This window comes from Fusarium graminearum, chromosome 4 (assembly GCF_000240135.3).
Source record: "Fusarium graminearum PH-1 chromosome 4, whole genome shotgun sequence".
In the NCBI taxonomy this organism is placed as follows: Eukaryota; Fungi; Ascomycota; class Sordariomycetes; order Hypocreales; family Nectriaceae; genus Fusarium; species Fusarium graminearum.
Genome location: NC_026477.1, coordinates 838,528 through 863,732, shown reverse-complemented (window position 1 = coordinate 863,732; position 25,205 = coordinate 838,528). Strand labels below are relative to the sequence as shown.

The window sequence follows — 25,205 nt, the reverse complement described above, 5'->3', positions numbered from 1 at the left end:
TACTTCACAATCCAAAACTGCAGACGCCGCATAAGGGATCGAGGGCCAACACGCCTTTTTAGTACTCGACTGTTTTTCTTTATTCTAATCCTTAGAGAGTTCGACTGTTTCCACCATTTATTGTTCTTGCGCCGCTCATTTCCACAAACTGTATGTTTTCCCCTGTTCTCCTAATTACCCTACAAAACTTGAATTACTCCCTTCTGCAAGACCTCATGAGATCGTATAGATTATTCTCTGACTTTTCATCAAAAAGGACCATGGCTGAAACTTTTCAACCCGCTGGCGCTCGTCCCGTCAACTTCAGCCCTTCAGCTGCCCACCATCAAGCTGCGCTGTCTCATCATGACTCCTTTCCCGGCAACTCTCGCTCTCTGGACGAGCTCATGATCCTGAAGCCTTACTTTGCAGGCCAGCCCAAGTCGCTCTCCGGGATCGCCATGCGAGCCTTTTGTCTGGGTATCGCTTTGGCTTCCAGCGGTATTGCCATGACGACGATCCTGGTCATGACGTCGAGTCCTGCTTGGCGAGTGCCCTTTTTCCTCTTTTCTCTGTCGGCCTTTCACTTCCTCGAGTTTTGGACTACGGCCGAGAAGAACACGCTTGTGGCTAGCATTGGCAGTTTCCTTTTGACTGCGAACTGGCCGGGCTATGCCATTGCCCATTCAGCTGCGTTCCTTGAGTGCGCCATTGTCAACATCATCTTCCCCGAGCGTAACTGGGCACCTTTTGGTATCGGATCTCTACTTCTAGTCGCTGGTCTCCTCATGGTCACTGTTGGACAGTATGTTCGCTCGGTGGCAATGCTTCAAGCTGGGGCTAGTTTCAACCATCATGTTCAGACGAGGAAGAAGGACTCACACGAGCTTGTCACCACTGGCATCTACTCCATCTTTCGGCACCCCAGCTACTTTGGTTTCTTTTATTGGGGGCTAGGAACGCAGTTGGTCATGGGCAACGTTCTGTGTTTCTTTGCCTATGCTTTTGTTCTTTGGAAGTTTTTCAACATCAGAATCAAGCATGAGGAGGGCAAGTTGATCGAGTTCTTCAAGGATGATTACGTGCAGTACCGAAAGAGGGTTGGAACAAAGATTCCATTCATCGCGTAGATGCCATCGGGGTTTGTTACATGTACACACAACTTGTCAGATCAGGTATAACATACTAGGCATACTGGTCATGATTTTGTCAATACTGCTCCATCGAACAAACATTTAGCCAATAAACTATATGTGCTAGCTAGACAATACTAAGATATACTAAAACCGCTATCCGCTATATATTTCAAGTTGACACTACTGTCATCTGCTTACTCACACTCCCATACTTTGCTTGCCAAGCGTAAAAGTACATCAAAGCTGCAAAAGGCTGTCCGAATATAGTAAACGACACCCAGAAGATGGTGTTTCCAACGATTTTACCAGTGTGGCCCAGCTTCATGTTTTCGAGTGGTTTGGTAAGATGAATCAAAGGGAGCTGGAGAAACATGCCCAAGAAAGCAACACCTGAGAGAGTCAGTATACATGACGTTGTGGGTATATCATAATGCTTACCAATGATGTTGTGCGTAGGAACACCGACTAGAATCTCGTGGAGGATGGCCGACACCAGAAAGACGAAAAAGCTGGCCGCCTGAGGACTCCAACCACGGCCGATCATGGGCATATACAGATGGCGCTTGAAGTATGTGTAAACAGGCTTGTTCCACGTGCGCCAGTAGGCTCCCAAGCTCTCACTGTTCCACCAGTCGTCGTAGAATGATCGGTCACCGAATCTCAAGACCTCGGCCAGGGCGTTGAGGAAAGACTGGAACAGCGCAAAGAACCCAGCGAGCCAGATAGCCAAAGAGATAGTCGAAAGCTTAAGCAACCGCTCGAGAATGGACATGAGGTCGAGAGAAGCAATCTTGTCGAGGGAGTTTCGAAGAACAGGTGCGGCGTACTGGGCGCTCGCAACCCAGATGAATACACTGAGACCAAAGATCTCTCCAACACGCTTGGCCACAAAGCCCCATCTGATTTTGTCCGTACGAGGATACACGGGCTGGTAGACGAGCGTAGGTGCCCACCAGAAATAGGCCAGGTTGCTGAAAGTGATGTTTTGAGGGTACGGGCATTGCGTGTACAGCTCGGGCACAAGCTCGCGCTCTCCTTCTACAGGATGCAGGTAAGCATGCCTCAAGTCGCGGTTGGTGAAAGCGTATGATGCGGTCTTGAGCCAAACAGCAATGGCGTGCATCTCAGTCAATGTGCCGATAAGGGGATGGTGGATCTTGAAGTATACAACCCATGTTGTTAGGACAAGAGCAAGCGTAATGTTGAAGAGATGGGCCCATGCGACAATGACCCAAGTCTTGTGAAACTTCTTGCGCTCTTGATCCGAGGGACCTCCGGAAGCACTATCGTTGTAACGTTTGAGGGATCCTCGCGCCTGCTGGGCAGCAGCCAGTTCGATCAAGTAGGCGGCGAGAAGATGACATGGGATGAGGAAGTAGAGGAGTAGACCCAAGAAAATATCCTGGCGACTGTAGTCATGACACCTCACGCAGATCAAGACACCGTACTAAGATGCTGTGTCAATTGGTTGCTCCGAGTCGAATTGAGACATGCCGATATGATAAATACCTTTTGAATGTTTTCAATCATCAATCGCAAGTTTCCAACCACTGCCAAGAGTTAGCCAACGAGCCAAGGCATAACATCATGATGAGGGGCTTACCGAGGACAATAACCATGAGGTTGCGAAACCCGATAAAGCTGGGAGCGGCATCTGAATCGTGGCTCAAACATGAGGGTCTCGTCTTCTTGTGAACCGCAGCGACGTGTCTGTACTTCTGGCCGGCCTTCTTTGGAGGACTTGTCGTGGTTGTTCCGTTTCCGTTGGTGCGGGTGACGTCGTGGCCGTTGCGTTTAGAGACAGAGGTAGAGCCATTCGAGGTCTCTGTACTTGTTGTTGTAGCCGAATTCATCTTGTACGAGCCTTGCCGAGACGGCAGACTAATGGTGAGAGTACAGTATAAAACAATAGACGAGCAGTGAGAAAAAAAGAGAAACTGAATTGGAACAAGTCGAAAGAAGTAGCCGACGGAGATATGGCGACTTTGATAAAATCAGGTCAACTTTTCTGTTACCCCCCTAGGGTGGCAGGTGGCAGCTGCTATGGATGGATGGACTGCCCGCTGCAAGGATGATAAGATACCGAGGGCGCCACTGTCGCAGTGCAGTTGTAGTGAATGGACCAGCGAGAGCCTCAAGATAGAGCACGACCAACAACGTCAATTGAGGTTATCAGACGACAGGAATGTTTAGAGATAGAGGGTTATTAAAAAGGGAAGAGAGGGATGCAGTCTAAAACAACAACAAACAACACAAGCCATATAATGACCTATTAATGACATTTAACTTTTCCCTGTCCCTTCGCAATGACCTCCTCTTCGGCCATCTCGCCAAGTCCTTCATTCCCATGCATAGAGTCCAGCTCACGGCGGGAGGACTTTTTTAAATCATCAACGCTAAAAGGGGGGCCCGGGAGCATCACCCCCCTGGCTTCCGCTGCATCGTGAACCTTTCAATGCCACTGATTTGTGGCGCTACAGGGGCAAGATATGCTGCTGGACCCTCCAGATGGCTTGTGATTTTACGTACCTAGGAGCTATCTTCTATCTTTGCGTCTGCATGGTGAGAAAAGCATGTGAAAGTGTGGTTGTATTGCATATTGCTGCAGTCTCTAGCTCGGGCAGAACCGTGGAGTCTCAAACTCTGCGCCCCAACAACTCGGTTTCCCAAGTGGTTTGCTGCATGTTTCTGAGAGGCATTTTGATCTCATCAGATCTAACCGTTGAGGATCTAAGTTTAGACTGGACTTGACTCTAGTCCCTCGGATCGACCGCTGACTCATCCATTCTCCAAATTCCAGACGTGTCACATGATTCTACTCCAACACTTGCCTCCTGGAGCTCAGACGTCGGTTAATCATCGCTTGTATTTGGAGCTTGTTAGCCTGGTAACTTTACCTGTGAGTTTAACGCGCCTGAGTGAACAGCATAGTTTGCATTCTTTGTCAAATTCGTTTACATCAAAAATTCATCTTTGTTACTTTCAAAAAACTGTGCTATTTCTTACGCCCAGGATACTAGCCCTATCAATTGTTTAATATCATCATAGATATATTGAGTGTCAAATCAATCCTCCGAGACCCACTTCCAACGACGCGCTTCTCACTATCCCTACTGCGCATGCTTGGATATTCCATCAGAAACTGTCACGATGGCCTATGAGCCTCGTGGTGATCATGGCGGCGGCGGTGGAGGTCAAGGCCAAGATGGAGCATTCGTCAAAGTCAGGGGACGACGTAAGTACATCCAATCTCACATCCTTTTCTAGGTCATCTTATTTCACCGAGCTGCTTAGTGGCAGTCAATGATAAAAGCAGTGGAACATTCAATCATGCTTCATAAATCTCAGTCCATGGATATACGGATACATTGGGTGTCGAAATAATGGACTGGAATCGTCACTCGTCTCTGCTATCATGCTTTGCTTCATCTCATCGTAGAGACAGTAATATCATATGGCTGAGAGAAAGTCCCGGGATAGCGTTCACTGTGTTCAAGATACTGAATAAGAATCCATCAACTAACTCCTCAACTTATAGGACCTGTGACTGACTATGGTGCTACTATCACACATTGGCAGCACGATCGTGCCCCTGGCTACAAGGGAGGCTATACTGGCGAAGCTGAGAGGCCTAGCGCCAGCTACATAGTTGATGTAAGTCGTTCCTCCAAATTCGATGGATTCAATAATTGACATGAAAATAGATGCTCCCCCCTGCAGCTCGAGTCACAAAAGCCGCCGACAGCATTCCCATCAAACACCTTCACTCTTCCCTGAATAAAATTAAGCATCCCATCAACGTGGTGCGATGGACACCGGAAGGCCGAAGATTATTAACAGCGTCAACTAGTGGCGAGTTTACTCTGTGGAATGGTACTGGTTTCAATTTCGAAACTATTATGCAGGCTCACGATTCTGCTATTCGAGCTCTCGAGTACTCCCACAGTGACGATTGGCTTATTTCAGCTGACCACGATGGTGCTGTCAAGTACTGGCAACCAAACTTCAACAATGTCCAGAGTATCAACGCGCATACAGATCCCATCCGAGATCTTGCCTTTAGCCCAAGTGACTCGAAATTCGTCACTGCCAGTGATGACTCAACCCTCAAGATCTTCGACTTTGCCTTGGGACAGATGGAATCGAAGCTCGAGGGCCACGGATGGGATGCCAAGAGTGTGGATTGGCATCCAACAAAGGGCTTACTGGTGTCTGGTTCCAAAGATCATCTTGTGAAGCTTTGGGATCCTCGAACTAGTCGCTGTCTAACAACTTTGCACGGCCACAAGAGTACCATCACCAAAGTACTGTTTGAAAAGGTCCGGGGTGCCTGTCTGGCAACATCCGCGAGAGATCAGACTGCACGCGTATTCGATCTTCGCATGATGCGAGACATCTGTTTGCTTAAGGGCCACGAGAAGGACATCTCTACTCTTACATGGCATCCTGTCCACCCTAATCTTCTCAGCACTGGTGGTATGGACGGTTCGCTCTTCCACTACCTCCTCGACTCTCCCAACCCACCTCCTGGCCAATCCTTTACTGTCGCACCTTATGACAGCCCCGACCCGACCACAGTACCTGCGCAGTCAGTGTGGCCGACGCACAAGGTCCCGTATGCGCACGACTATGCCATCTGGTCATTAGACTGGCATCCTCTTGGTCATATCCTAGCCTCAGGTTCGAACGATCGCATAACGCGCTTCTGGAGCCGAGCTCGACCAGGCGACGCGGAAGTTTTCCAGGATCGCTATCACATTGGCGAAGCGGCTGCCGAAGCCCAAGGAACATGGGATCGCCGCGGTGGTCGTCGACAACGACAAGAAGAGGAGCAGCAGGAGATGGAAGACGAGATGGATGCCTTGGTCGACCAAGACGCCCCGAAAGCCGGCGTTCCTGGCCTGCCTGGTATTCCTGGTCTTCCCCTTGGTGGATTACCCGGCCTTGGATCAGCTGTACCGCCGCCTCCTATTCCTGGTGTCGGTGCGGGTGGCCCTCCACCACCTCTACCATTTCCCTTGCCCGGACTCAACGGCAGTCTTCCACCGCCACCTCTGCCCGGTCTGGATCCCAACAACCCCCCAGACCCAGCTCAACTGCTTGAGCTGATGAAGAAGGCCGGCGTACCCCTACCACCACCTGGAGCGCTGCCCCCAGGTCTTCTACCACCCGGCGGTATACCTCCACCACCAGGGGGCTTCGGCATGCCGATCCCTCCTCCTCCCATGTCTGCTCTTGAGGCTGAAAAGGCAGAGAATGTTCGGCGAAGAGCTCCTTTACCTAGTCAAGAAGATAGTTTGCGGCACGAACAACGACAGGGAAAATATACGAGGGCGAGATAGAGGAAGAGCCACTCTGGCTCCAAATGATCGAAATGAATACCTGGAGCGTCCATCAGGTTGAGAAGTGGCTACGATTAAGCAGCCACGTAGTGCCTACTTGACGCAGTGTCAGATATGGCCAAGTAGTAGTGTAATGTTATTTAAATCAGGTAGTCTTGAATACTCATGAGCATTCATCCGTCCGGGCTTACGAAAATGCACATGTGCTATGTTGTGTATGTCTGATTCTATTTGCAGCAATCAAATATATGATTCTGACGCTCCTATATGCAGTCGTGCCTGTGAAAGACTCACCAAGGCTATTCGTTACGTGTCCCATGCTCGTTCATTCTTTATAATGCTCCTCATTTCTTTTCCTACTATACATCATATTTGATCCGAAGATCAGTTATTTATTTCTTGGGGAAAGCTTTTTGTCTTTCCGCGTATTCCTTGATAACCAGAGCACATGTGTGGTCAGCACACAGACGGCGTCTTCGCTGAGGAGGAAGCTTGGTAGCAAACTCAAGTCCACTCGCGCGCTCAACAGCCTCGAGAGGAACCTCGAAGTCGCCAATGGGCTTGGAGTTGGGGATAGGTGCGTTGGGGAGGACGAAAGCGCCCAGGGCAACGTTTCCACCAGCACGGCCATCCTCGGCAAAAATCACCTTATAGAAATGCGTGGGCACGGCGACAGAGGGTGGGCTTCCGATCATCTCATACTTGACATACCACTTGCCGTCGGCTTCTTTCTTGGGGAGGTACAGAGGGCCTGTAACGATGCGAACAGAGGGGTACTTGACGGTCAAGCGACGGCAGAAATCCTCAAAGTGCGCCCAGTAGTCACGGTTGAAACCCTCGCCGACTTGGGGGCACATGTTTGAGAGGTAAAAAGTGTCGTCCATGGCCTTTTGGGACCACTTGCAGTCAGCGGCAGGAACCTGGTGACCGCGATCGAAGCCACTGCGGTAGTAGTCCTTCAGACCAGCACGGAACTTTTGCGGGACAGACTCATCCTCGACAAAGTTGCTGTGCTTTCGATCACCCTCTCGAATGGCAAGAGACTGAGGAGTGATATGTTCGACAACCCAGTGAGGGTTTCGCAGACGACGGTCGTAGGAGGAGACGAGACCAGAGCGGTTGGCGACATCGGCGACGGGGCCAGGGAAGCCGTATTCGAAGAGGCCGGCGGGGTTGACTATGGCGTTGATGTCGACGGGGGTGCTGGAAGGAGGGGCACCGGCGGGAGGGCCAAAGACCTGGGTGGGAGGAATGGAGGGCGATGCGGTGGGAGCAGGAAGGGCGGCGAAGGAGTTGGTGGTTGGAGGAGGTGTAGCCAGCGTGTTGGTCTCCTCGACGCGTTTACCACCTCGAATGGAGTAGACGGCGGCAGTGATAGCAGCACCACCTCCTGCGCCGAGGCAGGCCATGGTAGCGAGTGTAGTTTTGGACATGGTTGCTCTTGAAGGTGTCTATTCAGATGTGTAGAGAAAAGAATGAAGAATAAAGTTTGGTCTTAATGAGCGAGGATATGGGGGAAATTGAGGGTGTGTAGATCTATATCCAATGGTGTTGGGTTGCAGAGCCCCGTGATGCTGAATCTGAGGTCGGTCACGGTCACGGGCAGCTCGATCGGTCGGGACCCGTTGAAATCTAAAAATTGGGAGCTGAGCTTCGGAACGGAACGTGGGGGACCGGTGTTGTGCCGTAGATTATCGTTATCAGATTAAGGGTCTTGAACAATTTGACGTCATTGTGATATTTTCTGAATATTTAACACAGTAGACATATTGGTATTTTATCATAGAAGCTCAATATCTACTAATGTTAATAGTGAATATTACGGGGCATAAAATTCAAGAGATCACTTACAAGGTACGCTTTGAGATCTAGATAGAGGCTTATGCATAGCCGCCTTTAATGGAGATGGTAATGTGGGTAGCCGCTGTGTAACAAGTGTATGCGAACTTCCGATTCCATCCATTACAACTCAATTAATGTTGGGACTACTTATTTATAAACCAAATAGTTGACTGAATGCTACGGTTACTTCACCGACTGCAACAGATAAGCTCCCAGCCAGCACTGGCTCACAATGAGTACTGTACTGTACAATACACAGCTTCCAACTTGGCAAGGATGACAAAACCAAGACATTGATTCGTCGCATAAAATGTCGAAACTAACCCTCCAAAGACCCGGATCGAGTTTGAGAGAGGTATCATGATGAGACTCCTACGAGGTCTGAACTATCCGAACGCCATGTGACACAACGGCAATATATAGATAACTGGCCATACGGTAGTGCAAACTCTTTGGAATATGTTGATGCATTAAAATACAATGAGAATCTCACCAAAGTTATGGAACTGTGTGTGAGTGAATGTGAATACGAATGCGGGCCACCCAACAATCTATAAATGAGCAACTGCTACAAACCCTTGTTAATAACATATTCCTCCCTTCTTAATGTCTTGTTACTGCTACTCTGCAATCAAGCAAAGGCGTGAACATTCGTAAGCTGGCGGTCAACGAAGAGACCTGGTTGTCCAATGGTGCGCGATACTGAAACGTGAGAACCCTGAGGGACACTTTGGGGCAAGATTGACCCCTCCTTATCTCGATACTCGATGCCTCTAAAAAGACCAGAAAAGGGTCCAAGAGGAAGAGCTAGAGGATATAGCGTCTCTCTATATTTGTCTTCTGACTTGAAGAATAGTCTCTTATGGGCACGAGTTTCGAGGTAGTTTCTATCATGATCCATGACAAAGCTCCTTTCAGCCTCGATCCTTTCTTTCACTCCTTCATTCTTTCCTGTCCGAGTCATTAACTAGAAACACTGTCTTCTTTGTTCCTTTATCATAATACTGCATTAATAAACTCCAACTCATAGAGGTTCTCATTGTCATTGATTACTCGAATAAATAAGACCCCAATCCCCACTCTCTGCGCTAAACGAAACCGCATCAAGACCTGGACCTGCCCCTGCTTGCTCGCTACGTCAGACACCAACAAAAAAGATCGACGGCATCTCCTGCTCTTTCTTTCACTTTGCGCCCATCACTGTACATTGAGTGCAGAATAGCTTCTGCAACCAAAAGACATTTGCTAGCATAGCTAAAATCTCTATTCTTCAGATCGGACACATCTCTAGGCGCATCATCTTTTCCTCACTATCCATACAAAAGACGATACACTCCGCATCATGGCCATCTCGCCGGCCTCGAGCGGTCTTGACAATGATACTCGTGGCTGGATCATGTGTGTTGTCAGCGGCATTGGTAAGTCGATATCTATCCTACAAACCCAATGCGCTTCGAAATACAGCATCTAACTAATACACCAAAGCCTGCGTTGTCGGTGCCTCCATAGTATGTGTTGACGTGATCGTGCGCTTGTTCCCTGGCAAGAAGAACTTTCGCATTCAAGACAGCAATGTTTTCTTAGCATGCTCTCTAAGTCTAAGTTTCGGTGTCATGGTAATATCTCCGTTCGTATGCGCCTACCGCCATTGCTAACAAGTCTACAGCTCTTTTCCGCATTGTATAGTATGCTGCCCGAATCTAAGGAATACTTCGAGCAGGCCAAATGGTCCAAGCAGGCGGCGGGCCTAACCATGATGGCCTGTTTCGTTGGTGGTTTCATTGGTATCCAGGGTGTTTCGCGATTGCTTCACCAGTTCATGCCCACCCACGTTGTTGAGTGCGACCATTCTCATGACGAGAATGCGACAAAAGATACCTCGTGCCAGCATGATAGGAGACAGTCTAGGGCCCGTCGTGGTTCCTCACGTCCTCCATCGTCCCAAGCCCCTATCGACAAGTCGCTGCCCAAACTCGTCACCAGCCAATCGCCAAACATCGCTACCGAGTCCACGCCTCTGCTCGAGTCAAGTTTGGATAGCCCGACCAGTACTCTTAAACGTCAAGCTTCTACCCGCGACGAATTGCGACGTCCTGCCAGCCCGATCCGAAGCCGCACTACTACCGATGCCTTCCCCGAGAGGAGAAAGTCAATTCGAGAGGTTCACAAGCGTGTCATGTCCTTTGTTCAAGATACAAAGTGCAACTGCGACGAGTCAAACTCTTGTTACGGGTTCTCGGATCCATGCGGCCAGGAGTGTTTCAAGCATCTGAATAATCGTGTCAGCCTACCTAGCAGACCTGGACGACAAACTCAGGTTCTTCGTACTACAACAGGCTCATTTCTACGTGGAAACGAGCATTCGCATGCCCATCATGATCATCCGCACGGTGAGGAGTGTGAAGAATCTATAGAGCCTTTTGCCAGACCGACATACCGAATCAGCAGAGCCAAGTCGCGCGAGCCAATCGAACCGACAGTCCCGGAAGAAGTTTCTGACCACGATGCATCATGTTCATCTGCAGCAGACGATGAGGATGTCGAGGCCCAGCATCATCATCACGTCCCAACCAATGCCTTCCTGTCCATTGGTCTTCAAACTTCTATAGCTATTGCCCTACACAAGTTCCCTGAGGGTTTCATCACTTATGCTACTAACCACGTGAACCCTTCCCTAGGCTTCAATGTTTTCATGGCCCTTTTTGTCCACAACATCACTGAAGGCTTTGCCATGTGCTTGCCCCTATACATGGCACTGGGTTCTCGTTGGCGCGCCATGGCCTGGTCAGCCTTCCTGGGTGGTCTCTCTCAGCCACTAGGCGCAGGTATTGCCGCACTGTGGTTCAAGGTTGCTGATGGGACAAATATGCAACCCAATGCGGTTGCATATGCTTGCCTATTTGCCGTTACATCTGGGATAATGGTTAGTGTGGCTTTGCAGTTGTTTGTGGAGAGTCTGAGCCTCAACCACAGTCGCAACTTGTGTATTTTCTTTGGTTTCCTCGGCATGGCTTTGCTCGGATTTAGCAACGCTCTTGTTGGTTCTCACTAGAGTTCGCGGCTCTATAGTAGACGCGCGCAACGCACTCTTCATGTTGCACGAGCTGATACGCTCCTGTTCGTTCCTTTCGTTGTTTCACTATTTTCTGCATGGTGTTTGGTTGTGTTGGCTTTTGTCTTGTGCTTTGGTTCATTGGATGTGCAACGGAAAATCATATCGGGACTCGGGTATTATGCATAGAAAGGACGGATACCACGCCTACATAAACACAGGTTATAGGCACTAGAATAAAAGACTTTCATTGTTTCAAACAGCCATCTCGTTAGTTTTGTGACATGCATTTCATTCCATCGTGGCGGCATGAATACCTTGTTCTCATAAGAGAACACCCACCAGAGCCTCGCGGCCGGGTATCTATTTACTTTTCCGTTCCATTATCAAAGCGAAAACGCCATTCCTTTTCTTCACCAAGTTTTCTTTTTCTTTCAGATAGCACCGAGAGCCGGGTCGACAAGAGGATCCTGACTTGTGGACTCGCGTGCCAGCAACAGTATGTTGCTCTCATCTTCAGGCCAGTCATCGTGAGAAATACCGTATTCCATGGATGCAGCGAATATCTCATCCTCCGACATGATCCCTGGCCATGATGGCGTATTGGGAAAGCTGCTGTCGAAGCAGAGGGCCGGGTCAAGGTAGTCCCCAGACAAGACTAGAGAGGAATCCGGATTCGGTGGGTGGAACAAGTCTACATGTGTATCTCTATCGTGGTAGCGGACAAAGGCTTCGTAGCAGTGAGGGCATGAAATAGTCCGGTCGGCTTGGGTGGCGGCACCGGAGAGTTCGTCGATGAGGTTGACTTCTTGAGATGGCTCTGGTTTGGAGAGCTTGGGACGCTCTTCGCCAAGGTGTTTGGAGCTATAGCGGATATGATCCTCCAATCGACCCTTTGTGCTGAACTTATCACCACATCCTTGATCATTCATCCAGCCAGGAAGGTCAGCACCACTGAGATCGACCTCGCCACAAACGAATCGGAATTTTTCGTGAGCTGTACGAATATGGGCATTCAAATTTGACTTTTTGGTGAACTTTTTGTTGCATTCGTCGAAGGGGCAAGGAATATTCTTACGATCCTCCACGGACTGGCCAGAGTGATGCATTTCGACATGCTTTTCGAGATCCCATCGTGAAACTGGCTGAAAGTCGCAGAAGATGCAGTTTTGATGTTCTTGGCGGACATGTGCTTGAAGTAGCACTTCCGTAGTGAACCCAACACGCTGTTCGGTGCCATCGGGCATCTTCTGCAAACTGCATTCACCACACCAAAACTTTGCTTCGCCATGTTCCCTCTCACGATGTCGCTTCAAGGCCGCTTTCGAATCAAAGGCCTGTTGACATCCCTGCTCAGAACATTGAAGTGCCGGCAAGCCTTGGTGGTCTTTACGGACATGCTTGCTCAGGGTCTCCTTCTTCCTGAAGCTTTGTCCACAGTATTGACAGCGGAACCTCTCCTCGCCTTCGTGAACAGCTTGGTGACGTTTTAGACGAGTGCCTGTAACGAAACTCTTACCACACCCCTCCTTCGTACAAACATGTTTTCGCTCCAGAGTATGCACGGCTTTGATATGCTGTTTCAAATGCTTATCTTCGATGTAATCTTTGTCGCAACCATCATAAGGACACTTGAATGGACGGGAATTGGTGTGGGAGTTTAGATGATCTCGGAGTCTTGCAGGTCGATTGAACGTTTTGGGGCAGCCGGGCCATGTGCAAGCAAGGGTTTTCAAGTCCGAAGGAAACTTGGGCCGTGGAGTCGTAGCAGCCGTGTTGATTGTTTGAGGCGAGTCAGGTCCCTGGGCTGAATATGGTGTATGAGCACTAGTAACATCGTCCTCTACATCATCAACATCTAAATTTGTATTAGCCATGGATTAGGAGTAATAAAATGCTCGATAATTTCTTACATAAATCATCTGGGCCGCCGCAATTGGCTCTTTTGGCTAGGGGTGCTTCAGGCGCTGCCTCAGCAGCATCTCTTTTGCTCATGATGCTATCATGCCGAGGGCGGCTTGAATTGTGAAGGTCAAGTTGAGCTTTCAAGTGGCAGAATTAAGTTCATTTTAGGCGGTGGCCTTGATTTTTTTTGGTGGGGGCGGACGATTTATCGACAGGGATCAGAAGACACGACCCACTTTGCAGCTTCCGCGCCTGAAGGTGCGCCGGCTAAATATCGGCCAAACCAGGTTTTACTTTGTTCTTCTCTAGAACTTTTTTACGAGGTTGGATTGATTGTTCCTGAAACCATTCATTACATACAACTCTCGATCGCAACACCAGTTTTTCTCCGCAAATACTTTATCAATATCATAAATCATGTCTGACTTTGATGAAGGCGATGTGGCTGGCGCTGGAGGGTAAGTTTACTGGCTTTCTCGTTGAAGCGCACGCGATTCTAACTACCAGGCAGCGATGATGCCATGTACGAGGATGAGGAGATCAACGACTACTACGACCCTGAGCCTGCCGATGATGGCGAGAACCAACAAGAGAACCAGGACGACAACATTATCAACTCTGGAGACCCTTCTGCTATCGCGAACGCGGTGAAGGGCGGCGATAGACTCCTGAAAGACAAGAAGATACCCGAGAGCGAGCGAACCACAACACCCTACATGACCAAGTACGAGAGAGCGCGTATCCTCGGCACACGCGCTTTGCAGATTAGGTTTGCAAAATATTGATGAATTGTAGCGATGCAGCAAGACTAATCAGTTGCAGCATGAATGCGCCTGTGCTTGTTGATCTCGAGGGTGAGACAGATCCCCTGCAGATTGCGATCAAGGAGATGAGGGAAAAGAAAATTCCCCTGATCGTGCGGCGCTACATGCCCGATGGCTAGTAAGTGGTGATTATACCTGGCGTGGTAGAATGGTCTTGCTGACGCGTTTGGTGAAGCTACGAGGACTGGACCTGCGAGGAACTACTGCAGTAAGCGAAATAAGGACAAGCACGAAACGAAACAAAGCGATTGCCCGCGGGGCGCATATACCCATGCGACCTTGTTTAGACCACAATCGAACTGGAACGTCGTGCGCTCCCCTCTAGCTTGGCATGTCGAGTAGTGTACCAGGAGGTTAATTAATGTTGTATAAGCGCGGCGTTTGAGATTGGTTTACACAGGAACTAGAAAAACAAAGAAGGAAATCACATGCTTCTATGTTTCGTTGCACGAGTGTGTTGATTGACTCTAGCGAAGCCGTTGACGAAGACGGAGAAAAACCCCTTGCAGTACTGGCCCATCGGCAGGCGTTATCACGTCACATCCAACCCAGTCTGGATCTGCTTTGTGGAAGCGCTCGTGGAAATGACAAGCGAAGATGGGCTGTTTGGGGTGTCATGGTCTAGACAGGCTCGGCCAAATTGTGTTTCACTGAAACAGCGGCGCGAGACATGACGGCATCTTCTGTTCTTGGACAACAAATGCGCAACCTCCTCATATACGTCACAAGGTTTGATAGGCGGCCAATATCCAAGCAAGGGAGCAATCTCAATACGATACAGTTCTAAGACGGACAAGATATCTCGTCAATTCTAATGTAAGAATACTGGCTCTGCAGTGTCTGTAGCTTGTTGCACATTGGAGGCCGTCCTTAGTTATCCTGTCTATATCCGTATCATGGATTGAATTGTCCAACCATAGGCCCAGAATTCTTTGTCCTACCTCCAACCTCGTTTGTCACCTCGATCCGGAAACGGGAAACGGGCCAGGCCTGGAGAAAGAGCCGTGACAGCCGTAGTTATGCAGATCATAAAAAATTAACTTTGACGCAGCTAGCCGTCCTCGACTTGGCGTTTCTTGCTTATTTTATTCGAGAAAACGGCATTGGAAAGGTGGTGTGGACATCAAAGGATGACAGAATGATCACCATGCCCAACGCTGTTGAACTAATCGGTTGACATGACGTCGGCGGAGATCTCTCGACGCTGTGTAATTAATCAAGCGACGATTGGAGGTTGCGTCTAGTTTAGTCACACGATTCGTACGTCGGAGAAAAGCAGACGATTTTGGTGAAGTCATATGTAGTGGAAGTTTGTTAAAAGGTCGATTGGTCGCACCTCAGGAGGAGGTTGGTACACAACTTGCAGCAATAAACCGTCGAATGATTGACTAATATCCGCATATTGCCAACATATATAAACAATTCAAGCCCAACCTCTGCTGAGAATCTGACTCAAATCATTTCACTACTTTGTCTCATTCAAGCAAAACCTTCTCGGCTTTGGGGCCCCAATAACCACTGTCTGAATATCATACAGCAATACGGATACATAACGGCAGCCATGAAGTTATCTATTGCCATCATAACACTTGCTTCGGCCATGAGCATATCTGCTTCTCCTCTACCGTTTCTACACAAGAGAAAGCTTGGAGGTGTAAGTTCCACATTCTTGACTCTTTATCCCTGTCTCATCTCATGTCTTGGCTTATACTAACCTCTTATGATCCAGGTCTTGCTATGCACAGGTGCCAACTCAACAGGCACTTGCTCCTATGAGGTGTATGAGCTGGACAAATGCCATCAACTCAAAGAACCTTTCTATCACAACACAACCACGTTTTCCCCAGATGGCGAAGAGTTCTACTGCTACCCACGCACGACCAGCTGTACCGACAGTTGCAGGAGTCCTACGGGATGTACATTCGGCTCGGTGGATTACAACTATGAGAACAAAAACAATTTGACTGTTATCGGATGGAATGATATCATCAGTAGCTTCGACTGTACGCGCAGATAGATGCTAGATTGGTTGATAACGATAAACATGGAAGTCATGGATATGATTAATTGGGTACGGAGTAAAGGGCACAAATGCCGGATGGAGTTTTCTGGACTTGGCAGAGATAGTAGCGATGGTCTTTTAGCATACATTCAGATTAATCAATATAACGAGACTGATGACTTGGATGAATTGCCCTCAGGGTCACAATTAGGTCTGATTGCTATGTGTATGAGACAAACGAAGTCCGTATACCATGAGAGGAGTATCTGCTTGTTATATGTGACAGAAAGACAAACCGTATCTTGCCTCCGAACGGTGACACGGACGAGGTTCCGGACTCCTGAGCGGGGAATCAATTCAAATCGGGGAGATAATTCGGCATTCGTCATGTTTTGATAGCGAGCATCCCAGTATTGATGATGATAGTGGGGTAAAGGTTACCCCAGATCGTGTCTTGACTGGAAGCTTCCCCTCCTCAAAGAGAGCTTGACTATTTCATAACAAATCAACTACCGAACGATTCTTGTTCTTGTTTTATTTCCTCTTTTCTCATTCTTGAATAACATCAACTTGATACCCTAATTGACCCTGTCCAGCAACATTGTCTCATCTCATCTCGTCATCATGGCCTTCACTACCAATGCCACCATCAACAGCTTCGGCGGACGTTTCCTCAAGCTGTCTCACAAGTCTGCCGTCACTGGAACTCCCATGAACGCAACCCTTTACCTCCCCGGCTCCGCCTCATCTTCCAAGCCCGCGCCTCTCCTCGTCTATCTCTCCGGCCTCACATGCACTCCCGACAACGTTACAGAGAAGGGCTTCCTCCACGCCCACGCCTCCAAGCTCGGCCTGGCTCTTCTCTACCCAGACACGTCTCCCCGCGAGACCGACCTGCCCGGCGAGCACGACTCATACGATTTCGGCAGCGGTGCTGGTTTCTACATCGACGCCAAGAAGGACCCTTACAGCCAGCACTACAAGATGGAGACGTACATCACCAAGGAGCTGCCTGATCTCATCTTCAAGGAGTTCAAGGAGGTTGACTCATCCCGTGTTTCCATCTCTGGTCACTCAATGGGTGGCCACGGTGCTTTGACTCTGTTCCTTAAGAACCCCGGCATGTACAAGAGTGTCAGCGCCTGGGCTCCCATCTCCAACCCTTCCCAATGCCCCTGGGGCGAGAAGGCCTTCAAGGGCTACCTTGGCGAGGACAAGGAGGAGTGGAAGAAGCACGACGCTACTGAGCTTATCAAGAGCTGGAAGGGCAAATTCCCTGCTCTCATCGACGTGGTGAGTTTAACCCATTGTAAAACAATTTCATACCGAAAACATTTGCTAACAAAACCAGGGTACCGGCGACAACTTCTACAAGCAGAACCAGCTTCTCCCCGAGAACCTCGAGAAGGCTGTCAAGGATGCCGGCATTGACGGCATGACCCTCCGATACCAGGACGTGAGTCTCACTCTTATACCACCAAACAACGCAATACTGACATATCTACAGGGCTATGACCACTCTTACTTCTTCATCTCTACCTTTGGCGAGGACCACGTCAAGCACGCTGCCAAGGCTCTCGGCCTCTTGTGACTACCACGTAGCGCGCTGTAAGATAGGTGAAAAGCCAACAATTCTTTGACAAAAGTCGGTTGGAGTTCTCTACGGCGCCACCTTGGAAAATACAAAGCAGCACGTTCTGCTCACAAGAAGCAAAGGCTCTTGATTTTATTGGTCATGATACATGGCACTAGAATAGTTGGCTAAGAATGGGTCGTAGCACTTCCGATCAAAGGACACAAAAAGCAAATTAAATGATAATATTCTATTCCAATTCACTCATACATAACCATCGACAAATGTGAACCATGATTGTCGTTCCCTGCCCATATATTTGAACGAAACGCCGCCTAGATGAGTCTTGAAAGACATCTAATGCAAACCCATGTCATAACCCCTCTAGCATTAATGACCCGTCAACATTTCTCCAGCCCAAATATCAACTCCGTAACGATCAGTTAGCTGATCATTCGCTCCATCTCTGGGCTTATACCCTCCTTTTCTAGCTTTGCTTGCATTTCTGCATCTACTTCTCGCCGGAGCCGCATGTATGCTAGCTTCTCAAACCGACTGAGACTCCTCCACCAGTGCTGACCAGCTTCGTGGTCGGCGATTCGTTCTAATAGGTCTGCTGTTCTCAGACGGACTTCGCGGTCCTTGTGGAATAGGCCGAGTCCGAGATAGAAGAGCCCTGCGTGAGATTCAGGAGCGACGCTGAGGAGTAAGCAAATCTCATCATATGTGTGCACGTGTTTAGAAACCGTGAGGTAAATATCTCTGCTCTGCGCAGGCGTCAAGCGCTGCATTCGCAGACGGTCATGGAGATGGGCAAGGTCAAGGCCCTTCAGGGGTCTAACAGTATAGATCTGTGCCAAGTCCTATAAAGAGTCAGTCTCAAGTTACTTCCTTGGGAACAGTGTTCTCACCTGGATGAAGCTGTAGTAGCTACGGGTGTTGCGCCATCCTTCGATTCTTGTCACGTTTCCAGCAAGTTCCTTATGCTTGGCTGTATCATCCGGCCAGACATATCCATGCCCATTGGCCCCTTGCGGCATCAAGTCCTGGTCTTCGCCTCCGATGTACAGGGCACTAGCTCCGTACACGCTTTCCTCAAACTTGGCCGCGATCTGTGTAAACTTTGCAACCCAATCTCTCCATTTAGCCCGAATTACACGTTCGCCATGTCTTGCTGCAATGCTCCTCAGAACATCGGCCATAAACACATTATCGCCCGTCAAGTCCTGGCTTGTGTTCGTCGTACCGCTTGCTATGGTTGCAAAGGCTGCATTCTGCTGCTGGAAGTACAGCAGGCCTTCTGTCACAGGCGCAGGGTCGATCTTTGCGCTGATCTTGACCCTTCCACTCGGCAGATCGCACAAGACGTCCCACCATTCGGGGTGCAGTTCAAAGGTTGGGTTTGTTACACCGGCGATAAAACCGGGCACGTTGAGCAAATCATCGACTTTGGTCAGATCGGTGTAAGGGAAGGCATGTCGTGTAAACCCTCGAAGAATACCGCCCGAGGCCAGCGCACAAGCGGCCAAGACAGCCTCAGCGACGTCGCCTGAAGGCATGTTATGTCCCATAAAGATGATTCTCTTTTGTGTCAACAGCGCATTTGCCAGCACTATGATGGGATGTGTGTTTGCTCCATTGGTGGTGAGATGTGGATGCAGCGGGAAAGGTTGTGGTGATTTCTGATGAGTGTCTGAGAAGTTTTGGATGAGCTTAATGAGTGAAAAGTCCCCCACGGTTTCTGGCATGACAGCAACAGGGACTTTGATAGGGATCGGTATGCCCTTGTACATAACCTTGCTCTCAAACTCATGTGTATCGCGGGGAACAGAGTAAATCGACTGGCCGCCCTCAACATGGGCTTTTGTGCCAGCCCTTGATATACCAGTCATTCTTGTTGGACTCCTTGTCGCCTCCAACGAAGCATCCGCTGCCTCCTCACGCTGGTCTTCGGCTATCCGCATCTGGATCATTTGTTCGAATTTCTCCACGAAGAGATCCCTGTTGTCGCTTGCTTGTAATAAATGGCGTTCCAGGAGACTGAGTCTAGGCATGAGAGATAAATCCATCGCGTTGACTGAGTCGTATAGCATGGCCAATGTCTCTGGAACAGGCGCTTTGAAGTATTCCTCCAAAGCCAACAATAGTAACGGCTAGGTACGGTTAGCTGATGCGTGCGGGCACAAGAGGTTTGTGCGAAGGTTACTTGCCTTGTATATATGCAAGAAGGGATGTCGCGTGCAGATGGCCATGGCCTTGACGATGGCACCTCGCTTGACTGACTTGTCATGTTTTGTGTTGACTAGATTCAGCACATAAATTAAAGGAGGACCCTCGCCGCCCTCGGGTTCGCTGTCGCTCGATTCGTCGTCTTCTTCATCGTCGTCCCATTCCTCTTCTGGCAAGTCCTCTTCATCTTCTCCCTCCTCCTCGTTGATTACACCAGCCGCCTTATCACGTTTTCTCATGCGCCTCTTTTTTCGACTTTCTTTATTCTTGCGCTCCTTATCTTCGTCCTCTTCGCTTGTGTCCTTGTGGAGAAAGAATATTGTCCAATCCTGGTTGCGGGCATGGGCTTGATCGGGCAACATGAGTTCAGCCAACATATTCTCGTCTCCCGTGATCGCAACTGGATACTGGTGTTCCATGACGGGTCCCCGATCAATGTCGAAGGATGCGACAAGGATGTATTCGACATGGTTTTCGGTGGAGCTTCGAGGGTACTGGGAGCGTAACTTTCTGGAAGGCCTAGCATGAGGGTTGGTTCGCCGAGGGGCGGAGAGAGACGAATGCTGAGAGGATATTCCAGTCGAGGGCGTCTTTGATCGGGAATTGGGGTCGGACATGCGATCGGCTTCGGGCCCAGGAGGCAGAGGTGACCTCGAAGGAGGTGGTGAGGCCTGGGACATTTGCGATTCTGGGCGCGAGGAGTGGAAGGAGGCCAAGGAGGTTCGTCGATTGGGCAGTGAAGCATTGGAGAAATTGCTGGCGCTGTGCTTGTGGCCGTGGCTGTTGGTGGCCTTTGAAAAGAATGGCAGCGTTGCCTGGAACCCAGATGCCATGACGGAGATGGAGCGCGGAGGCGGAGGCGGAGACGAGACAGGGCCGAAGACGGAATCAGACCAGGGTTCCGAGACACGAAACACGACACCCTCGTAGGTTCCGGATTGGGTGATGCGATTCCTTTGCGTCTCGACTCGGGATGTCCGACAGAGAGTTTAATGGTTGAAGGATGCGGTGTACTCTGTACTATGTATGTACTGCAATGCAATGCGCAGTGGGATCGACGCTTGTATGTTCCACTTTGAGCGTCACCTAATTCTCCTCAATTAAAAGCAGTGAGTGAATGGTAGCAGCTGTATGTGCCACTGTCAGTTGTTTGCTTGTTTGCTATCGGACATGCAACAGAAACAGATTTAAAGACAGTCTTGTATCTGAGACATGGGCCGCCACGGAATCATGTGGGTGCGACTTTGGTCAAGAGGCTTGACTTGGCGAGACGATGGAGGTAGGACAGAACTGAAAGCAACAAAGAGAGAATAATTGGATATAGTGGTCAGTACAATGCAAGAATTAGGAAACAAATAGAGATCACAGAGTATATAGTCGCCTAGATCTTGAATAGAGGGTTAAGAGATCGTTAACAGTTCTATATCCACAAAGTCGGGTCCAGCCTTGTTTCCCCCCTCATTCTCATTTAATAGATTAGCTTAACCCCTGAAAACGGTTCTTGAGCTGTTGCAATATCGGTTTCGTCTACTGGTTTGATTGAACCTACTCTATTGACCAAAAAGGTGCCCAGGCGTTCAATAACCGACACTGACTGGTCGTCTTGAAAGCTGTAAAGTATCACCAAATAGACTCTCAACCACTCAAAACTCGTCCCCACTAAGAAAAAGGGTCGCCCTCATTCCCCTGCGTCCCCTGAAATCGTAGCTCTCAACTTGTGGTAGGCTCCAAGATTAGAGCACCCATGCTCCTCTTAGCGCCATGCGAGTGCCATGCCACCACCATGGTATCGTCTTGGCTTCTCATCTGTGGCGTTTCTCAGACTACGCCATCTGTGGCGTCCAATTCAATGCATCTCCCTGGGAACCACTTTCTTGTTTACTTTGGCGACCCTCGTTAAAGCGCATTACAACCTCAATTCCTCCCCGAATGACGACAACGGCTATCCATAACCAACCACCCAATCCATAGCCTGTCTTACACTGTATCCTCCTGTAATCGCCATCGGTCAACCTCAAATTATCGCCTTTTCTTCCTCGTCTCTCCCAAACCTGTTTATTTTCCCATCTCCGCTCGTCAAACACGGACGGCCCCACGTACAAGACAATGGTACTCGTTCCATGACGAACAATCCCTGACAAGTGACGCCCGGCCCAGCTAACTTTCGTTTTCAGTCTGTACCGGCTACATACAAGCCTTCGCCTCTTGGCTATGGCTCTTCTCCTACACGCAGCTCTCCATTTCGTCGAGCCGAGTCTCCTGCTTCACCGTCTCCCCTCCGAAATACCACAGTCACACCGACTGGTTCACCTACAAAGGCCGGACCCTTTGGCTCTACATCACGCTTCGCTAGAGCTACCACTCCCACAAGCACACAACCTAGCTGGACACCAAAGCCCAAGACACCTGTGAAAGACGAAATGAATTCCCCATCACCTTCGCGACTGATTGCGCCTCGAACGCCAGTATCAAAGTCACTCGGCAGCGGTAATGCGCTATCGCAATTGCAAGCCACACAAGTCCGAACACTACGAGATGCCTTTCAGATCATGGACCGAGACTGCGATGGTGTTGTGAACCGAGAAGACGTTACCGACATGCTTAACCAGCTAGGTATGAACCACAGCTAGAGAATTGACATCACAACAGCAGCTAACAACAGACAACAGGTTTGCCGTCCACACCGGCTGATGTATGCCTATTCTTTCCCACATCGGCGCCTCAAACCATCAGTTTAGCAGTGTTTCTCAACTCGCTTGCCGATGCACTAGCAGCTCTATCTGATAGCGCCGACTTGCTCTCCGCCTTTTCAGCTTTCGATAACGACGACAGCGGTCAAGTGGATGTGGTTGAGCTGCGCAACGCGCTTCTGCAGACAGCACCCGAACCTGGCGAGAAGGCTCTGAGCGCCAACGAAATTGATAAGATCATGAACGGATTCACTGGACGTCGAGCCTTCAACCGTAACATGAACGCTCACCTGGGTGCCAAGAGAGGCGAGGTGTTCAAATACCAAGAGTTTGTCGGCTCCATCATGGGGTCCAATAATGGTTCAGATAACCCTGATGAGAACGAAGTCTGAAATACTTTGTGATTGTGGGTTGTACAGTATCTCGGAAGCCTTGGATAAAAGGTATGGAGTACAGGCCTGCTGGCATCGAGGCGTCACGGCTGGAGCATAATTCTCGGGGGGTGACGAGTCTGCAATGACAGGAAACGTTGTCTTGCTTTTTGTTTTACTTGGGGTGAAACCATGGCAGGTTTGCCATGGAAAGGATACTTGGTTTTGGGTATTGTTCATCGGTTTGAGCAATTGGGAACAGCATGGGTCATCGAATGGGAGTACGATTAATCGTCAAAACTTGTGTCTATTATTTGGTGTATTTACAGACAATCAGTCAACAGTAGTGTAGCGACGACTGTTCTGTATAGACATCGCTTACCTAGGTCGGCGTATATAAGTGTTTAAAATAATCGTGATGTAACACATATTGGGGATATGACCAGGACTCGATATTTATAACGCTGAGTATCCTATTGTAACTATGATTGCATTCGTTTTCCCTCTCTTTCCCTTGGGATCCTAATATAGACTCTTCCGATACAGTAATGACACTTCATCTGAAGAAAAAAGAGCTGTCCGTAACAGTTGACCTCTTTCTATCTTGACTAGGCTGGTCAGATACATCATTTAATTCTGCGGCTGTGACTGCTAGCCTGTTCCAGTTATATGTTTTCTGATTCAGATACTCCATGGGTCAGGCAATATTGGGAATCGGCTAAAGCTTACACTGGTTTCACTTCCGGATGTACAACCTAGACGATTTCCGGTGTAATACGGCAGATGTTGTCGTTGCACGTGGTATTATCAACAGCCGTTTCAGCGACAAAAAAAAAGCTATGACACAACTTTAAATTCTGACAGTAATAATGACACATATAGAGTCGTTCAAAGCAATTCTTGCATGCCATATGGTTGTTGGCAGAGGCATTGTATCTGTATAATGAATCGATTGGACTATGAAGCTGGCTTGAGCTGATAGGCGTAGGAGAATAATCCGGGGAGCCGTGGGCTGCAATGATTTGCAGCCAAGCGAAACGCAAGCCCCTTGAGGATCCCAGCTTCTCTCACCAGACAACGAGCAAAAGGAAAGAAAGACATGGATTTAACCCGCCACCCGAACTCGGCGGCGGTTGAGCCGTTTGTCAAGACACGACAAGGAAAGCCTTGTGAGGGCACCTAACGACTAGCCTAGCCAGCCTGTAGGAATCGAGGATGGCTGGTGACAATTCGTTTTCCAGGGTCCCGAGAACGGCCCCACTGAACCTTCTAGAAACATGACGTCTGGATATGCGCAAAGCCTCGATATTAGATTAGTTTAGTCTATGCGGGCCGTATCCGTATGATGGGAGAGGTACGGGCTACGGGCACTAAAGTTGGCGCGGGGTTACAGAGGACGAGGAATTGTATGTACAGAGTACTGTAATTTAGACAGGCTTGCTTTTTATCTGCCTGTTGTGCCTTGGCAGATGATGAGTAGGATTCAGTGTATATCGTCATTACGGCTGTGTTTCAAGTACAAATACAGTCTTTGTATTTCTATCATAGGTTCACCTCAAGTTCGGTGTAAACAGACTAGACTGCTGTAGACTCATATCCCAACCTCCAACTCTACTACTATCTAGCACTTTGGTTGGCTCAACATCTCAGGACAACTCACTGCATATGCAGACTAAAGTGACAAGAACTATAGACTACGTTTCCGACTGTCGGTCATGGTCCTGGTCCTGGTCGCTAAACTTCATTGTCATTGCACATGGTCCTTGCTTAATTGGTTCTGACATAACTCCATCATACCCGAGGGCCCATAGTGGGGGGGGGTTCTGAAGCAGCTGAAGCGAGAGGTGACAGTACCTTGGGGAACGAGATACAAGATACTCGCACAGCAGGCAAATAACATGTTATGTATTGCCAGAGCCTCGGGGTCTCCTATTTAGATGTGATTTAATGTAGGATCGATGTGACAGCAACATAATTTATTGTCCTATCCGTCAGTCCCTGAGGCCGGGCGAGAATAAAATAAACCTCAACGCTTAGACTAAACCATGTGCCAACGGTAGGCTTCCGCCGTGAGCCGACCCGGCAACTGGGGATACCTGCAGAGCCCAGCCTTCTCTTTCAAAGGATGTCTTTTGCAGTGATCCGACAGGTTGACAAGAGGCGGAATTGGAGAGACGGATTACTAGTATAGGAAATAATCAGGCAGTTTGGCCACTGTTTTCGCGCGTAGTCTTTTTAGTCCGCCTCTTTCGCTATGTTT

General features: G+C 49.1%; 12 protein-coding genes across 12 annotated transcripts; 7 read left to right on the top strand and 5 right to left on the bottom strand.

Annotated features, from left to right (window-relative positions):
* Positions 1 to 260: 260 nt before the first annotated feature.
* On the top strand, positions 261 to 1,109 carry FGSG_06689 (uncharacterized protein; the record flags this gene model as incomplete). Its single annotated transcript, XM_011328020.1, has 1 exon — positions 261 to 1,109. The coding sequence occupies one exon, from the start codon at positions 261 to 263 to the stop codon at positions 1,107 to 1,109; it is 849 nt and encodes a 282-aa protein (XP_011326322.1).
* A 55-nt stretch (positions 1,110 to 1,164) lies between these two features.
* Positions 1,165 to 3,322, bottom strand: FGSG_06688 (uncharacterized protein). Its single transcript, XM_011328019.1, has 4 exons — positions 2,719 to 3,322; positions 2,625 to 2,665; positions 1,554 to 2,562; positions 1,165 to 1,505 (listed from the first exon to the last, which is right to left on the bottom strand). The coding sequence occupies exons 1-4, from the start codon at positions 2,966 to 2,968 to the stop codon at positions 1,285 to 1,287; spliced, it is 1,521 nt and encodes a 506-aa protein (XP_011326321.1). The 5' UTR covers positions 2,969 to 3,322; the 3' UTR covers positions 1,165 to 1,284.
* Positions 3,323 to 4,265: 943 nt separating this feature from the next.
* FGSG_06687 (polyadenylation factor subunit 2) lies at positions 4,266 to 6,568 on the top strand (the record flags this gene model as incomplete). Its single annotated transcript, XM_011328018.1, has 3 exons — positions 4,266 to 4,350; positions 4,654 to 4,769; positions 4,820 to 6,568. The coding sequence occupies 3 exons, from the start codon at positions 4,266 to 4,268 to the stop codon at positions 6,455 to 6,457; spliced, it is 1,839 nt and encodes a 612-aa protein (XP_011326320.1). The 3' UTR covers positions 6,458 to 6,568.
* A 130-nt stretch (positions 6,569 to 6,698) lies between these two features.
* Positions 6,699 to 8,661, bottom strand: FGSG_06686 (uncharacterized protein; the record flags this gene model as incomplete). The annotated part of the gene is made up of 4 exons (XM_011328017.1): positions 6,699 to 7,908; positions 8,309 to 8,325; positions 8,531 to 8,538; positions 8,624 to 8,661. 4 exons carry the CDS (start codon positions 8,659 to 8,661, stop codon positions 6,850 to 6,852), a joined length of 1,122 nt encoding a protein of 373 aa, XP_011326319.1. The 3' UTR covers positions 6,699 to 6,849.
* A 269-nt stretch (positions 8,662 to 8,930) lies between these two features.
* FGSG_12964 (uncharacterized protein) lies at positions 8,931 to 9,263 on the bottom strand (the record flags this gene model as incomplete). The annotated part of the gene is made up of 1 exon (XM_011328016.1): positions 8,931 to 9,263. The coding sequence occupies one exon, from the start codon at positions 9,261 to 9,263 to the stop codon at positions 8,931 to 8,933; it is 333 nt and encodes a 110-aa protein (XP_011326318.1).
* A 378-nt stretch (positions 9,264 to 9,641) lies between these two features.
* FGSG_06685 (uncharacterized protein) lies at positions 9,642 to 11,351 on the top strand (the record flags this gene model as incomplete). Its single annotated transcript, XM_011328015.1, has 3 exons — positions 9,642 to 9,717; positions 9,785 to 9,807; positions 9,966 to 11,351. 3 exons carry the CDS (start codon positions 9,642 to 9,644, stop codon positions 11,349 to 11,351), a joined length of 1,485 nt encoding a protein of 494 aa, XP_011326317.1.
* A 434-nt stretch (positions 11,352 to 11,785) lies between these two features.
* Positions 11,786 to 13,346, bottom strand: FGSG_06684 (uncharacterized protein; the record flags this gene model as incomplete). Its single annotated transcript, XM_011328014.1, has 2 exons — positions 11,786 to 13,209; positions 13,265 to 13,346. The coding sequence occupies 2 exons, from the start codon at positions 13,344 to 13,346 to the stop codon at positions 11,786 to 11,788; spliced, it is 1,506 nt and encodes a 501-aa protein (XP_011326316.1).
* Positions 13,347 to 13,673: 327 nt separating this feature from the next.
* Positions 13,674 to 14,292, top strand: FGSG_06683 (DNA-directed RNA polymerases I; the record flags this gene model as incomplete). The annotated part of the gene is made up of 4 exons (XM_011328013.1): positions 13,674 to 13,714; positions 13,768 to 14,025; positions 14,079 to 14,198; positions 14,256 to 14,292. 4 exons carry the CDS (start codon positions 13,674 to 13,676, stop codon positions 14,290 to 14,292), a joined length of 456 nt encoding a protein of 151 aa, XP_011326315.1.
* Positions 14,293 to 15,641: 1,349 nt separating this feature from the next.
* On the top strand, positions 15,642 to 16,097 carry FGSG_06682 (uncharacterized protein; the record flags this gene model as incomplete). The annotated part of the gene is made up of 2 exons (XM_011328012.1): positions 15,642 to 15,734; positions 15,810 to 16,097. 2 exons carry the CDS (start codon positions 15,642 to 15,644, stop codon positions 16,095 to 16,097), a joined length of 381 nt encoding a protein of 126 aa, XP_011326314.1.
* A 609-nt stretch (positions 16,098 to 16,706) lies between these two features.
* Positions 16,707 to 17,673, top strand: FGSG_06681 (S-formylglutathione hydrolase; the record flags this gene model as incomplete). Its single annotated transcript, XM_011328011.1, has 3 exons — positions 16,707 to 17,375; positions 17,434 to 17,538; positions 17,590 to 17,673. The coding sequence occupies 3 exons, from the start codon at positions 16,707 to 16,709 to the stop codon at positions 17,671 to 17,673; spliced, it is 858 nt and encodes a 285-aa protein (XP_011326313.1).
* A 224-nt stretch (positions 17,674 to 17,897) lies between these two features.
* FGSG_06680 (uncharacterized protein) lies at positions 17,898 to 20,656 on the bottom strand. The gene is made up of 3 exons (XM_011328010.1): positions 19,866 to 20,656; positions 18,567 to 19,808; positions 17,898 to 18,518 (listed from the first exon to the last, which is right to left on the bottom strand). The coding sequence occupies exons 1-3, from the start codon at positions 20,562 to 20,564 to the stop codon at positions 18,099 to 18,101; spliced, it is 2,361 nt and encodes a 786-aa protein (XP_011326312.1). The 5' UTR covers positions 20,565 to 20,656; the 3' UTR covers positions 17,898 to 18,098.
* Positions 20,657 to 21,667: 1,011 nt separating this feature from the next.
* Positions 21,668 to 22,966, top strand: FGSG_06679 (uncharacterized protein; the record flags this gene model as incomplete). Its single annotated transcript, XM_011328009.1, has 3 exons — positions 21,668 to 21,670; positions 22,059 to 22,497; positions 22,554 to 22,966. 3 exons carry the CDS (start codon positions 21,668 to 21,670, stop codon positions 22,964 to 22,966), a joined length of 855 nt encoding a protein of 284 aa, XP_011326311.1.
* Positions 22,967 to 25,205: the final 2,239 nt, after the last annotated feature.

What these genes read in the sequence shown, in the direction of transcription:
- FGSG_06688 (XM_011328019.1), bottom strand. Translation starts at nt 2,968, where the DNA reads ATGAATTCGGCTACAACAACAAGTACAGAGACCTCGAATGGCTCTACC. An exon ending in CCTCATGGTTATTGTCCTCG is followed by an intron (nt 2,666 to 2,718) that starts GTAAGCCCCTCA and finishes AACTCTTGGCAG; the next exon opens with TGGTTGGAAACTTGCGATTG. An exon ending in TGATTGAAAACATTCAAAAG is followed by an intron (nt 2,563 to 2,624) that starts GTATTTATCATA and finishes ACAGCATCTTAG; the next exon opens with TACGGTGTCTTGATCTGCGT.
- FGSG_06680 (XM_011328010.1), bottom strand. Translation starts at nt 20,564, where the DNA reads ATGTCCCAGGCCTCACCACCTCCTTCGAGGTCACCTCTGCCTCCTGGG. An exon ending in CCTTCTTGCATATATACAAG is followed by an intron (nt 19,809 to 19,865) that starts GCAAGTAACCTT and finishes AACCGTACCTAG; the next exon opens with CCGTTACTATTGTTGGCTTT. An exon ending in GCTACTACAGCTTCATCCAG is followed by an intron (nt 18,519 to 18,566) that starts GTGAGAACACTG and finishes GACTCTTTATAG; the next exon opens with GACTTGGCACAGATCTATAC.